Genomic DNA, 16,274 nt, shown 5'->3' on the forward strand with positions numbered 1-16,274 from the left:
CTAATGAGCTTTTATGTGGGCATTTGTCTGCAGTGTGCGTGAATGGAGTGTGTCTAAGGGCTCTTGTAAAAGAGTGTGTGACATTCATAGCCTCGGCACGTGCCAGAGGAGGTTTGCTACATGGCTCTATAATAATAAAAGAATAAGGCATTATTATAGGGGCAAGAGCTTTCATGAATCCCCAGTTTGTTCTGTCTGCTTTTTCAGAATTCCTTCTTTTCTCCTTTCTTTTCTGTATTGTTTCTTTCTAGTTATTTTTTTTTTTTTCGGTAACCTGGAGCTTTTCTGTTGCTATGATTTGCCCTTCCTCCCCAATTATTTAATCCTGAGGCTTTAATAGAAGAACCCTACATTTTACAAGTTAGAATATAGTGACTTTATTTTTATATCGTGTTACTTAGTAGAATTCATTATAATACTTTCTTTGCAAGTAAAGTGAGTGAAAAGACTGAGCAAAATACTCAGCACTAGAAAACTCAAAAGTGCTTGTCTTTTTCTTCCCACGGAGCTATAAACAGATGACATCACAGGGTGGTCCGCTCTGCACTGAGCCACGCTGAGTTGGTCCCTGCTTATCTGCCAAACAGATGGAGGTAGCAACATAATGACTGCTGGAAAGATGCCTGCGAATGGAGAAATCTCGTAGAAATCTGTCATTTATACTAGGGTCAACTGAATGAAGACTTTTTTAAAAGTTGTCACTACACAACATGAAATTGGTTTGCTATCCAAACAGAGCTGAATTATTTTTCTGTCATTTTTTTAAATGTATTTATTTTTTCCATTTGTACGAAAAATAGGAAGCGACAAGAGAGACTGACAAAAGATTTCTGAATAGGACTAAAATGGAAAATGAGTTGTTATCAGGTTGTCCTTACACTTGTGTAGTCTAGGGTTCGATTCCAGGCCGGTTTGCATGTTCTCCCCGGACTTGTGTGGGTTTTCTCTGGATAACTCCGGTTTCCTCCCATATTCAAAAAACATGAATGGTAGGCTGGTTGATCACTCTAAATGGCCCCTAGGTATGAGTTTTGCCCCCAATTCAGTGTCAGGATTTACCCCGCCTGCTACCTGAAGTCAGCTAGGATAGGTGGTAGTGAAGGTGAATGAATACATTTAAAACGATAAAAAATTACATCTACACTTTTCCTCTTATCTGTTGTCATGTTTTTGTCAAATGCTTGTCAAGTTCAAAAATGTTACGTTTATAAAAAGCTGGCATTTATTGGTTACTTCACAAATCTCCCAATAAACTGACTGTCTTGACTGATGTATAAGCATAAAGTTGAGAGTAACAAAATATGTGCCTCAACTTACACTCATGAACTCTTATTGTTGAAAAAGATGTGCTACCAATATCATTAATTATTTTCCATTTTCCTCCCCAACCAGATGGGCTGCAAACGAGTCCTCACCTATCTGCGGATATTTGGGACGACAATGTTTGGTGTTTCACTCCTGGTGGGCATCTCCACAGCTTACATCATGGGCTACCAGTTCTTCACTACAGCCCACAATCATCTGTCCTTTGGACTCTATGGAGCTATATTGGTTATCCATCTCATTATCCAAAGTCTCTTTGCACTACTAGAACACAGAAATATGAAACGTTCTTTAGAGACACCGATCAAACTGAATAAATCTCTAGCGCTATGCATTGCAGCTTATCAAGAGGACCCAATCTACCTGAGGAAATGCCTAGTGTCAGTAAAGAGGCTGACATACCCTGGAATCAAAGTCATCTTGGTCGTGGATGGCAACTCAGATGATGACTTGTACATGATGGAAATTTTCAAAGAAATCATGGGAAGGGACATGGTTGCCACCTATGTGTGGAGGAGTAACTTTCACAATAGAGGCCAGGAAGAGACAGATGAGAGCTATGCTGAGGGCATTCAGCAAGTGTCGGGAATGGTCCTAAACAACAAGTGTGTGTGTATCATGCAAAAATGGGGAGGCAAGAGAGAAGTCATGTACACTGCCTTCAAAGCACTTGGAAGAAGTGTTGATTATGTCCAGGTAAGAATGTAAAACAATTACTATGATGTGTAAATGATAGACAATTGACACTGACATATAGTATTTTGTTATTTTTCGATGTCCATGATCTAATAGAAGTAAAAAAGGCCAGTGAGGATAAGATATTGAAGGAAATATTGAAGAAAATGAGGCCCTTGTGAGAATAAGCGGTCCAGAAAATGAATAAATGACAGTTACTGCTCTAATCATGAAGCTAGATCTAATTCTGTCAGGTTGTTAAAGGCCTTAGCAGGATTCACACACTGCCGTATTTTTTAACCTAGGTCTGTGATTCTGACACCATGCTGGATCCAGCTTCATCTGTGGAGATGGTAAAGGTTCTTGAAGAGGACTCTATGGTGGGTGGTGTTGGAGGTGATGTGCAGGTAAGGTAACTAAAACCATTATCCCTATCTACAAGTGATATTTTTTGGTAACAACCTCATGGGCTTTATTTTTTTTCCATCTCCTTATACATTTCTTTCCAGATTCTAAACAAATATGAGTCGTGGATCTCCTTTCTGAGTAGCGTCCGCTACTGGATGGCCTTCAACATTGAGCGGGCTTGCCAGTCTTACTTTGGCTGTGTGCAGTGTATCAGTGGACCTTTGGGAATGTACCGAAACTCACTATTGCATGAATTCCTTGAGGACTGGTACAATCAGACTTTTATGGGATCCCATTGCAGTTTTGGGGATGACCGCCATCTTACGAATAGAGTTCTGAGTCTTGGGTATGCAACCAAGTACACTGCACGCTCCAAATGCCTGACAGAGACCCCAATCACATACCTGCGCTGGCTCAATCAGCAAACTAGATGGAGTAAGTCATATTTCCGAGAATGGCTCTACAACTCAATGTGGTTCCACAAACATCATCTATGGATGACCTATGAGGCCGTAATTACTGGGTTCTTCCCATTTTTTCTTATCGCCACTGCGATCCAACTCTTCTACCAAGGACGGCTTTGGAACATTTTGTTGTTTCTTCTGATTGTGCAGGCAGTTGCACTAATCAAGTCATCATTTGCCAGCTGCTTGAGAGGCAACATTGTCATGGTCTTTATGTCCTTTTATTCTGTACTGTACATGTCAAGCCTGTTGCCAGCCAAAATGTTTGCAATAGCAACAATTAACAAATCTGGATGGGGAACCTCTGGAAGGAAAACAATAGTGGTGAATTTCATTGGGCTAATTCCAATTTCAGTTTGGTTTACTATCCTATTCATTGGGATCATCTACACTACAATCGTGCAGACTAAGAAACCCTTTCCAGACTCAGAAATGCTCATTCTGATCATTGGGGCGATTGTCTATGCAAGTTATTGGGTGATATTATTAACTTTGTATGCAGTCCTCATAAACAAATGTGGTAAGAGAAAAAAGGAACACTATGACATGGTGCTGGACGTTTGACTTACTGCAATATTCTTTATATACCACTGACATGACTTGTATAATTTTCCTAACGGCACTCATCTCAGAGATGATCTGATGAGTATCTCTGGATTTTGTGTTGAGATAATCTGATAGGAAAAAACAAAACCAAAATCTTCAAACTTGAATGAAAAGAATACAAAATGACTCGCTGCTTTGTCTTCAGGAGTTAAATGCCATTCATTATCTTGGGATAGTACCATCTCTTAGTTTACCTATTTATTTAATTTTTTATATGAATTTTTTAAATAACTTTTATCAATTTCTATTGTCACACTATTAGCCAACATGAGGAAGTTGGCAGGAAGTGTTTGAGGTTTTGTATGAATACCTACCTCTTACACTTGTCATCAGTATTGGGCATCACTATTACTTTGACATATCTGACCCAATGAGGCTGTTATACTTGTTTAAGTTTTTAGAAATAGGAATTCCAGAGCATAACTATGCAAATATTTATTTGCCTTAACTAAAACAAAGTGAAAGGAGACAAACCAATCAATATCTGTCAGGATGGTTTTCTATCAGCGGCCAAACCATTAAACCTGGGTTTAGCGTTGAATTTATATTGATTGCTCTTCAGTGTGTGCAGTTATTGTCAAAATGTACACTGCTTAGTGTTTGAAATGTTCTTGTCATTATTTTCTGCCAGGGGCTACATTGACAGGATTTTATTGAAAAACATTGCAAAACTACATAGGGCTTTAAAACAAACAGACAAACAAACTAACTAACAAGACTACAAAATGGAATGCTGCTTTCTTTGGTTTGTTTTCAAGTCATGTGGACGATCCTGTAAAATGAGGAGTCTCAAATAAATGCTTCAATGGAACAAATGATTCTTTAAAAAAAATAGATGGCACTTGAGTTATAAAGTATTTTGAATCCAGAAAATGACGTATCAAACATCAAAATTCTTTAAAAAAAGTACTATGCTAGAGAACATTTATTCATTGCAAGTTTTGCTTGTGTTTACTTTGCAGAATGGCTGCTACATAAAATCAAAATATATGTTCTCTCAAAATCCATATAAGATTTTTAAATAATACATTATATTTGATGTAATTTTTGCTATCCAGGAGAAGAACACAATTGAAAATATCAGGTAATACCATTCGTTTTTAGGGAATTCTGTTGCTGAGTACATTGTATAATGTACAATGTTATTCAACTGATTATTGTGGTAGAAGTGCCTTGAAGAGATATTTGTGCCTGTTCTAGTAGCTTTGGTCATGCTACATTAACCTTCTTCCTCTTGTCTTTTATTTTGTACAAAGTCAATGCATTGGGTTTAAAGTCACTCTTGTCACACAAAAACTCAGGATGTCATTTTACCATGGAGCACATAAACCACCTGTCATGGTCCTGCCAAGGTTACCTTCACCCCTGGTTGAGAGTGAAATTTGCTAGAAAGCAGGACTCTATATAATACTGTGATCCATTGTTTCTTTTCTACCCACATATGAAGTGTTCTTGAGACTCCCATATGACTTGAATTCAGTATTGTACCTGTACGTTTACAGCATGAAGAATCTCAAACTGATCACTGATTTGTAGATATAATTTCTACCAAATAAGGTGAAAATGTGACCATTAAAAAGACTGTATCATTGCTGCTGTGATAATTATATCTATTTTGAGAAAAAAACTTTGTTAAATATGATTTAATGTTGACATTGGATTTGACACAATAGTGTTTAATCTATGCTCACTTCCAAGCATAGTGAAAACCACCAGGAAGACTTAATCAATGTGTTTGGGTCAATTGATGTTGTGAATCGTGCATTTCTTCATGCTCTTGCTAATTCTTTTTCACCATGTGAACCTTTACTTTCCACTTCAGCTCATGAAGGATGAAGTCTGAAATGTTTCAATTGTGATGTGAAGTGTGTGAGGGGGTGCGTGGTGGGTAGGGTGGAGTGTTTGATCAACTAAATGTGACTACAGTGACTAAAGTACCTAATGATAATAACTACCAATATTAAAGTGAATACGGGCACTTGAATGAAGAGAAAGAGAATTCCGGAATTAAATGTTTGCTTTCGCAACTCCAGAAGTTTGAGTTTAACTCTTATGCACTTTTACAGAATGTCTTTCTCATCGGCCTTTGTAATGCATGGTATAATCAAGATAAAATACCTCAGTGGTTTTCCATGCAGGATGCCATCCAAAGAAAAATCCATTCTAAAGGGCTCATATAATTTATGATCTGTTTTTTAAATATCTAGATGTCCTTTTTTGTGCAGTTTGAAGCTGGATTACACTGCCTTGTCGTTATTTTGCTGTATATTTCCTTTTTGTTTCCTAAATCTCTGTTCATTTTATATACGCATGCACTATCAGTCAAAAGTATAGTCACACATTCTGGTGCGATAGAAAAAGACAATTGACTGGTAATGTATATTCACTTTTTTTTTAAATTTAGCATCATGTTTGTGTACAAGAATATGTATTTTGTGCTTTCAACTGTTCTGACATTGACTTGTGTATCTAACCAAACAATGTGAAATTATGAGCTGGGCTTTTTGTCTGCAATTACAGCAATACAAATGCAATTTTTTTAGGGATAAGTTATTTAACTCAAAAGAGATGCTGAACCTGTGATTTTGTATAAAAATGTGCATATTTATATTCCATCATAACAGTATGTTACATGTTTCAATGTATTTACATTGTGTTAAGATTGTTAAGGTATACAGCAGAACAAGAATATCATTCATGATCATTCAATCACACCTTACAATATGCAGAATTATTTCAAAATGTTCCAAAATCCAGTATTATTATTTTTTAACAGGGTTGAACCCCCCTCCCCCATGTCCTTTTCATTTGCATTGTAAAAATGATAAAGAGCAAAACCTATAGTCAGTAATACATTGAATGATCTGACAAGAAAGTGAGTGTAGGCATATACATGTAATAAATGAGTTATTTAAAAGCATTTGCACGGATATTTCAGTATGCAAATAATGTTTAAGTGTGATGGTTCTTCCTTATAGAGCCATATAGATTTTCAAGTTTTTTCAAGTTATTTTTACATACAAATATACGTTTTGATTTTATTGCAAAAAAATATGAAAGCTTCTTTTTTATGCTCTGGTACACATGGGCAAGTTGTTTTAAGCACTTTTTGTGTTGTGCCAAATAAATTTTGATTTTTAATGTCCTACTTGTGATTTTTTATTATATTTATATGTGTATATACATATACGTTATATGGTTATTCCCCTTTGTGTACTATTATAAAAACTATTGCATCGCAAAAGCAGAAACCTCGTCTTTAACGGATAGTCATGAATCACTATGACAGGAATTACTCATAACGCAAAACTATGTTGGCAATGGCAGCCCAGTGACCAGTGGTTATCGCATCAGCCTCACAGTCCTGGGGTCAAGGGTCCAATCAAAGGTGGGTCCTCACTGTATGAGGTTTGCATTTTCTCCCCTGGCTTGTATGGCTTTTCTCACATCCCAAGAGTGACTCTCCTAACCAGCCCCAGGCAGCAGGCAGGGTGCACCCCATATCAGTTGCCAGCCAATCGCAGGGCACAATGAAACAGACAACCACTCATGCTGTTAGGCTTAGTTGGGGTTTTGGCTGAATGTGTGTAAATTCCCCTTGTGTGATGTCCGTGTGATTAGGGTATGTGTTTCGCCTATTATGTCCCTCATGACCTCCATTCCCTTGTGTGATCAGATGTGTGCATTTTGTAATCAACCCATGTATGTCTATTTAAACCCTGTGTGTTTGTCAGTCTTTGTTGGACCGTCTGCTTTATCTGCATTACTCTATGTTGCCATGCCATGTTACAACTTCCTCGTTTCCCCATGTCTTCCATGTCAGGTTTGGTTTTGTTATTTAATTCCAAGTCCTTGTTATTTTCTTGATACACCTCCTGCCTTAGTTATTAAAGTTTTTTTTGTTAAAGCACTCCTTACTCCTTCCACATCCTTGATTGCTTCCCTGCATTTGGGTCATTCTCCGTTCCACACTCAACGCTGCACTTTCCGTAACACACACTCACAATCACATCGCCAGCAAGTGGAAATCAAACTCAGACTGCCCTTACCAATGTTATGGAGAAGAACCACTGCAACATCGGGTGGCTTTTTAAGAAATATATTCATTTAATCTGAATACTGATTAATTAATTATTTTCCAATAGAGACTTTACGTGCATTCTTTCTACTTTAGAGTTTCCCATCATATCCGTATGGAAAGCACCAAGACCAAATACATCCTATTCTGCCAGTCAACGAGCATATACCCACCCAGGCTGTCAATTTCTCCAAATACAAGAAATTTGCTCTGAAATGATTCGACCTGGAACACTGACTTGCCCTCCTATAATTTACATGTCAACGTCAAGTGTTTTAAACACTGAGATGCATTCCATACAACATCCCTGAGTGCTTTCTCACAGTAGGTCAAAGTTACTTCCATTTAGGTCATGTAAGGTGATTGCCGCGACGACCCCCCTTCTCAAAATAACATCTACAGCCGAGCTACCTTTCTCTTCTTTCTTTTCCTATTGCCTGACCCTCCTAACAACATAATGATAGCCTTTCACCAAAGTAAATGTTTTAAAAACTCCCATATGTTTTCCTTTGCCTCAAAGAGTTGGTGATGAATGAGTAGCTTTTGTTTAATATATTTTACACTAACAAGCCATTACGATGCTTTTTAAATGTGTTTTTCAATTACATACAAACATGAATTAAAAAAAACAACTTCTTGTATTTTTCAATAGAAGTCACTGTTTTCAATAAATGATGGAATCATGTCAAATGGTATTATAGAATAATTTACCATGACTCACACAGATTCATAACTGTTGAGACTTTTTCAAAAAATTGAAAATAAATACATATAACAGGGTTCTCTTCTGCATAGTTGAAACCAATTGCTTTCCCAGAGGTTGCTATTCCAGCAGAGGCCATATGACTCAATGGATAACAGTAGTCAAGACTACTCTATATCTTTCGATGAGATGGAATATGAACTTGAAAGTGGCTCAGAGGAGGACATAAGTCCAGAAGAACATTATTCCATAGGAAATTTACCATACAGCTTCCAATTGGAGGCAAGGGAATGCCATGAGATGAGTTTAAGATAAGTTTTAAGCAACATCTAGCTTTTTATCTTAAAATTATGGATGCAACCGTCTGCTATTCCAGTTTTATAAATGTATAAATAATTAGTTTAATGTGAATCTATCCGCTACTTCCACATGAGCTTGTGAAACAAGCTCTTTTGTGATACAAACCATCTGGCATGAGAGTTTAAGGACTTGGAGGATAAAGATTGTTTATTCTTGTGGCAGAACTGAATTTTTTTTCCAAACAGAAGAGGCTGTACCAGATTTTTAAAAAATAAAGCTGGGTAACAATTAAGATCCTTTAATCAGTTCTTCAGATTTTCAATATATAAGATAGAGTAAATTTGAAGGACATTCTTAAATCAAACAAACATCAATATTGAGTATCGTTAATACTTTGATGATTGTAAAAAATGACGGTGAATGTTTATGGGATTGAAAATCCGAAGCCCATGGGGAAAATACATGAAACAAAGAAAACATGAGAAAACACTAAAAAGGGGAAAAGCTTCACTATGAAAAGAGCTTGACATATAATAACCAATACAGAATTAGTATTTTGTAGCATCGTTAGAGTCTTCTTTGTTTTTTTTCAATGAGAAAAAACGCCATTGGTTTTGAAGTGGGCATTTGATCAACATAGACGATGCTATGAGCAGTAGATAATTTTGAAACATTTAATTACAGGCACATTTTGAAAAAAGACAAAAAAAGACTATTGTACTTCCCTATCTGGCTCTCTCCCTTCATCCCTCTGTCTGTCCATCCATCCTGTCTGTCTTTCTTTTTGTCTTGGTCCAACTTTCTGTCTATCTGATAATGTGGCTTTTTGACCAGATGCTTTTTTTCCTTCCTTGATTTCACAAGCTGGTAAGCGCCCTGTAGATTTTTCACGGCTTCACAAAACAAAATCAGGTACTACAACTAAATAGGGTCAGGTTTTGAATAAATGAGAAACACAACTCATTTGTTTTTTTCTGATTAGGTGCACAAAAATTAAACGATTATTTCAAAAATGGGTGAGAGAAAGGTGCAAAAAAGCATATCTCTTGACCATCAGGTGGCTTTTTTGGGGGGAAAGTCGACAGCGCAATGACAATTGAGAGATAAAACATGACATTTCATTTGTAATTGAAATGCAAATGAAAATCTACAATCAGAGCAAACTTAATTTATGGCTGTGGAAAAGAAAGAGCAATAACTTATTCTGTTTCTTTTGGTGGTAAAGAAAAATAAAACAACATGACATATCCCACGCTGGGAGGTTAAGAGCCTCTGGGAGCAAGCAAAATTATTGACCACAAGCACTTATTCCATCTTCACAGGGTCAAACATGTTTCATTTGTCCTGCCACTGCCAACAGAAAGTTGACAGATACTCATCACAACATATATTATTTTCATTCATGCCATCACTGTACAAGATTAACTTGTTTAGGTTTCCTAAAATTAGCTCTGTCAGATGACCTCACACAACCCCAACACTCATTCACCTCATTAATGTTCACACAGTTGCAAACACTTAGCCCGCACATACAGCCACACCTCCGCGCGCACACAGTCGCACTACACTGAAGTCTGGGTTGGGTGATTTAGTGTTGCCAGGGGAACGAGGGATTTGGAGATTCTGTGCTCCAGATGTTCACAAACAACAAGGGGATTTCCTTGTTTCTCAAGGACTAGTGCATGTCAAACTAGTGTGTGTCCTCGCATACATGTTACAGAGGTTCGAAGAGGTTTGTACATGTCAGTTCCCGCAGCGTGTGTGACACCGAATACCATATTTACTATACAATGCATAACTGAAAAATCTCCAACGTGATAAAAGCAATACTTAAATGCATTTTTACACACCTCGCTCTGTTTTCTGCAGACTAAAATTGTGAAAGAAATGACATCACTAGAGGATATCTTGCTCTGTCCACTCTTGCCCATTTTGTGTTTTTGCTGCTTTTATGTTTTAATGATTTGATGATTCCATTTACTTTGATTAGCTTTGTACTTTGTGCTTTTTGCTTTGCTGTTTTGTATAATCACCCTCTTGCTACTGCCACAATGTAATTTCCCGAATATGGAATGAATAAAGTTATCCAATCCAATTTGTTAAGACGGGAAAATTAATCAATTGCAAAAACCTTAATCGATATACAAAGTCTGATTCTTATCTAAAGATACACCAATTGTTGAGCTGTGCACCAGTTATAGGAAGTCTGGAATTGTTCTACTAAGTTCATTTTGTCTTCTTGTTTTGACTGGTTCGTTTATAACAGACAATGGTGTTTTTTTTTTTTAGGTTTAGTCCCCTGACATGGTTTGGCGTGTTGCTTCCGCCTTCTTCAAAAGCACTCTGAAGAGTTAAAAAGAGTGAAAAATTATCATACAATGGGGATGCATAACAAGCTTGAGGTGAACCTGTATTCTGTTACATTCCTCAACCTCAACACTAGATGGAGTTAGTCATGCCTCTCCATTAGTTTAGGGGTTAAAACCTGCCAACATGTTGAAATCAATGTAAGAAACTATGGCAAACAATAAGTGGCATAAATGAGTCAGAAAATAGCTAAGACAGAATTAAAGCAAAATCACAATGAACAGGGTACAGGTCATGACGATGTTTTACATCCATGCCTCCTAATTGTCTTGATTGTGAAGGGCTCCAGGCATGCATGTCGAAGGACAACCATGCTCGGCAAGGTCACATTGGCCTGGTAATCAGTAAAAATCACATTCTATTAGATATTATAGCTCAGACATGGAACAAGAAAGTCCTTAAGAGCACGTTCACGGTGACACAGCTGAGAGCCAAACAGCACAAATCAAAAAGCATTTTAATCTGTAATCTAGCACCAGTATATCATCTTTTCTTAGGTCATATGAACGTGAATTTTCTAATTTACCACGAATAACCTGAAGTTTCAAGTGGTGCTATTTTTCTTTTATTTTTATATATTTTTTCTTTCCGAGTATTTACCTCTGTCCTGGGAATAAACGGAGTTATACAATACTAGATATAGTGTAGATATACTGACATTTAGTTGCCTTTTAGACATGCACTATTCAATTATTAGGATAAACAATTAGAAATGTATACGTATTAGCTTTCATTTGATCTGATAAAAATAAGACACTGTCCCTTTTCTTCTCCATAATTTACTGTGTGTTGTAGTTATCTAGATTTTTGTGGATTCTGTTTGGTAATCTACACGTCTCCGCAACCTTGACTTTGTCTCCCTTTAACAATATAACCATCCTGGTTCTCAATCTAATTATGATGGAGAGAATTATATACATTCTAAACTTCAGATCAATGTATGTACAAGAGGGGGGAGACTATTAGATAATAAATAAGAGCAATAGTATATCTGTGTGAAAAAAAATAAAGTTTGAGTGTGCTAAAATCAAGTTAAACTAGCAAAAAGAGGAAAAATAGTGAAAAGGAAGCAACAGATGTCCACCATTCAACATTTGTTTCAATCGTCTCTTTGGGTGGGCCAGAAGAGTCCCTGAGATTTAACTCACAGCTGTTTGACTGATTTTATACACAGCCACTTTCATGAACCACAACCTTGAGGATGTTTAGACCGGCAGCATCATTTGATGGCTCTACAACTAACTTGGCTTTAAGAGCCTTCAACTTTTTTCTCCCTTTATTTAGTTTAAGTTACTCTTGACAAAGACATGACCACTTGTTATTTGTCATGATAGCAGCGATATTAACTTGGATCTTCAAGTGATGCTGGAACAGTCTTACAATATACAAGTACAGTCATACAATGTATAAGTACATGTATTTAGTACAATTGATATAGAAAAAAATGCAATGTATGGTACACATTTTGTGAGTTTTTGATTTTCAGTAAATCTTGAGCATAGTAAATCATAGTCCGTGTTATGCATCACCATCAATAGTTGATTAACATCCGGTTTTATTTTGAAGGTTTGCTATGTTGCCCTGTGTGAACCTTGTCAGTCTTGTCTCCCCTAATCACCTGAGTTCCTACACCTGCACGTTATTAGGCCTAATTCTTTTAGTCGAATCTCTTGTTCATTGTCTTTTGCCAGTGAGTCACTCTTTTTCAAGGAAGCTGTCAAAAGCAACTTTAGCACATAAACCAGGGGTCGGGAACCTTTTTGAAAGAGAGAGCCATTAACAATTCTTATTTTCCAATGGTATTGCTAAAGAGCCATTCTCAAAATTTAAAAGTAAACATTTCTGAAAGTGTGCGATATATATATTTTTTGCCATTTCACCACTTTCTAATCACAAAAGTCTCTGATTTCTATTGACAACATTGTTATGCTGTTGCTAATCAATCCTTATTAATGAGAGGAGTAATAAAAAACTAAATTATGATTAAAGTTGTTCTGGAGCTAGTCTCAACGTCACAGTGTCAAAGTGATGCTGCTATTGGTGCATTTAGGACTCGTTTCTCTCATGAGTGATTTCCATATTTTACCTCACAAGTTAGTGGAGAGCCATAAGCACCCATGGAAAGAGCCTCATATGGCCCCCGAGCCGTAGGTTCCCTACCCCTGACATAAACCAAGGGTTGGTTCACAGGCCGCATTAACCTCGACTCCATTTCAAGTGGGCCGGGCAATTTTAGATATCATATTTAAATATTTGAAAGAAAATCGGATTAAAAGAATTGGATCTAAAGCCTTAAATATTATTTTTTTTATAGATCTAAAATAATGTTTACTCGAGCTTTTTTCTCAGCAGGGAAAACTTTTTTTAATCATTTGTTTTTCATTTCAAAGGGAAACAAAATATTTTCTTTAATTCTGTTCAATAGTAAAGTGGAAAACAGAAATATTTATATATATTTATTTTTAGATTTTACAAAATGCTTTTTGAACTAAAAACACTAAAGAAAAAACGTTGCATTCAAAATTTCAATTATTGATTTATAAAAGGGGAAAATCAGGGAATAAAATATACATGTATAAACTTCATTTGAATTTGATCTCGGCATCATTTACTGTCTCGGACCACACAAAATGATGCGGCGGGCCAGATTTTACATAAAGCCTTGCCTTATGTTTTTTTTTTTTTACCCTGATTGTTGATGATCTTTTGGTACCGGCTGTTTTTGTTGTACTTTATAGGTGGCCTGTGGACACAAGCCAGGCTAATAAACTTGTGCTCACAATCCAACTCTTGCCATTGTCTTGTGCATTTGAATCCAACTGTGCCCCCCCCCCCCCCTTTGACATCAAAGGGGTTGAAGGCCTTATAAGATATTATATATACACATAAGAAAAATACTTCTGATGTGCGTTTTGAAGTATTATTTTGTTGGAACACTCAATCGTGTTAAGATTTCGAGGATCTAGCTGTTGAGCAGATGTGAAATTTGGGTTATCTTTCTTCCTGACTCCATCCACTTTAAGTATTAGCCAGGATCCAAGAGGACCAAAACAGCGTCAGACCATGATGGTATCAACAACATGATTTACAGTGTGTACAGAAATCTGAGGTTTAAAAGAAAGAACTGGTACTTTAACACAATAGTCTAAATCAGTGATTTCCAAACTATGGTCTGTGGGAAAAATTTTATTAGACCCGCAGCATAATACTGAATAGGGCCTGCATAAGAAGCTGTAGTAGGTCTACAAGTTGTTGTACTTCCTATCTGAGCTGGTCACTAAAATCATTTCTCTCCATTATCAAGACTCAATTATTTCCAACATGTTCAAATCAAAGTATAATTTCAATTGATGAATAGGAGAAGTAACATTCAAATAGTCCTCCTTTCCATGTTATACGTATGTAAGGAAGGTTATTAGTTTTAAAACTAATGAAAACTGACTCATTAATGGTAATGTCCCCATTTTTGTCCACAATATAGTAGCCTACCATGCATGTCTTTGGAATGTGGGAGGAAACCGGAGTGCCCGGAGAAAACCTTGTTTTTTACAGTTAAAAAAAAAGAACTTTTTATGTTGTTTTGATGTTGCTGCTGAAAGAATGGAGATACAAAGGGTAGAAGAGGGAATCGTTTCGTTTGGCGTGCCCCACCTATTGCTCTAAAATGTTACATTTAGATTTTACATCATTCCACTCTCAAATAAGCCGGTACAAAATTCCCCACGTGATACCTATGGCTCTCCCAAATGTGTTATGAGGTAATGCTTATAAGGGTAGATGAAATAGGAGCGATGATGGTGACAAAGTATTGAGAGGGGTGGTGGGCTGGGTTGAGACAGAGTATGACCCTTTTACAATTGGATCCTGCAGCTGTGTAGTGTGCTGTTGTGTTTGATTCCCAAAAAGTAAGGCGCTTCTCCCTTGTGTCTATCAACACATTGTTTCAACTTGGATACTCCCAGCCAGCACGGAACCCAATGCAATGTGTATGCTCAACCAAATTGCAGTTAGATACTTGGTGGTTTGTCTTATAAATGTGGCTGTGTGTTGATGCATTTGGAAACTGCTTATTCCTTTATGTATAAACAGGATTAAATAAAAGGAGAACCCTCTTCAACCAAACAGGCATTTTATATACACTTTAGAGTGTCCTATCAGTGTATTTGGAATTTGACAGAAAACTGTGATACCAGGAGGAAACCCACGCAGGTCTGGGGAGAACATACAAACCCCATACGGGTGGACCGAGCTGGATTTGAACCCAGGACCCCAGAGCTGTGAGGCCAACGCACTAACTACTCCCCACATAGGGTCGCTAGAAAGCATTCTTTATGTTAATAAATGTGCAGATATTGCCCTCTGGTGGATGAAAGTAAAAGGACATGGTCTTTGAACGTCATTTCAGATTAATAATCGTAATTTATAGAATTCAGTTTTTATTGGCAATTGTTTTTCTGTGTGTATAATTAAAGTGCTTCGATCAAGACACTTCACTTTATGATTATTGTTTATCCCACGATATATGAATGCAACATTGACCCAAACCTCTGAAGCCTCGCATAGATATCACATATACAGAGAGCTAGATAAAAAATCGGGGTCGAAAGCGTCAGTAAATTGTGATCTTAAAGCTCCAATTTTCCACCTGTTTTTTAAGGATCCCTAATGTGATTGATATTCTCCACAAAATAAATTGCGGTATCCATACAGATTTTCAAACGATTGGCCTTCCCATCTTTCTAATTCAAATTGCACTCCGTTAACTAATATGTAACGTTTTGTTTATTGAGGAGCACTGACACAAAATGGCCGAAAAGCTATTACCCTCGTCATTTTAGGTCACATGGTACACATGCATCTAGGGCTTACCATATATGATTTTTATGAAATTTGTTGGGAGGTGCATGTTCCGCCTTTATTGTGACGTAACACTCGTGCTACGGTACGCCATTTGTGTCCACCAAGAAAAAGCGCGGACAGTGGTGGAAAACGGATGATCAAAGGTGAGTTTATGTAATTTATCACGTTTCTTGAGTAGGATCTTTACTGTAAAACATTGAACTGTCATTGATCTCTCTGTACGTATAATTTATTCGCTTGATAAAAACTAATAGTTCACTGTTTCAGGCGGTCGACGTTAGCTTCCTTTTTGGGCCTCTGTGCTGCCGTCGTTTTGTGGGTTTCGGCGATCAAGCCCCGCCTGTTACTGCTCTGTGATTGGTCTGTACGGTTAATGTCAAAAATCTATTGGTTTAGCTTTTCCAAAGCGATGTGTAGCATAATGCTAGTGGTATATGCTTCAAGGCACGACTTATACGTTTGTAAAAACGTGCTCTCAACAAGCCAGTTA

The 16,274-nt window shown here is 37.1% G+C and overlaps 2 protein-coding genes and 1 long non-coding RNA gene across 7 annotated transcripts in view; 2 read left to right on the top strand and 1 right to left on the bottom strand.

The window, feature by feature from the left end:
• Positions 1 to 16,274, bottom strand: part of LOC144199288 (uncharacterized) — an 85,150-nt gene that overhangs the window by 68,511 nt on the left and 365 nt on the right. The window lies entirely within an intron of this gene.
• has2 (hyaluronan synthase 2) lies at positions 1,393 to 3,434 on the top strand. Its single transcript, XM_077720809.1, has 3 exons — positions 1,393 to 2,019; positions 2,304 to 2,405; positions 2,508 to 3,434. The coding sequence occupies exons 1-3, from the start codon at positions 1,393 to 1,395 to the stop codon at positions 3,432 to 3,434; spliced, it is 1,656 nt and encodes a 551-aa protein (XP_077576935.1).
• znf407 (zinc finger protein 407) overlaps positions 15,838 to 16,274 on the top strand; it is a 100,899-nt gene continuing 100,462 nt past the window's right edge. For all 3 annotated transcript variants that reach the window (XM_077720806.1, XM_077720808.1, XM_077720807.1), the window contains exon 1: positions 15,838 to 15,927. The gene's annotated coding sequence lies outside the window, so the exon portion shown is untranslated. The remainder of the gene's footprint in view (positions 15,928 to 16,274) is intronic.

The sequence above is a fragment of the Stigmatopora nigra genome, chromosome 7 (assembly GCF_051989575.1).
Source record: "Stigmatopora nigra isolate UIUO_SnigA chromosome 7, RoL_Snig_1.1, whole genome shotgun sequence".
Taxonomy (NCBI): Eukaryota; Metazoa; Chordata; class Actinopteri; order Syngnathiformes; family Syngnathidae; genus Stigmatopora; species Stigmatopora nigra.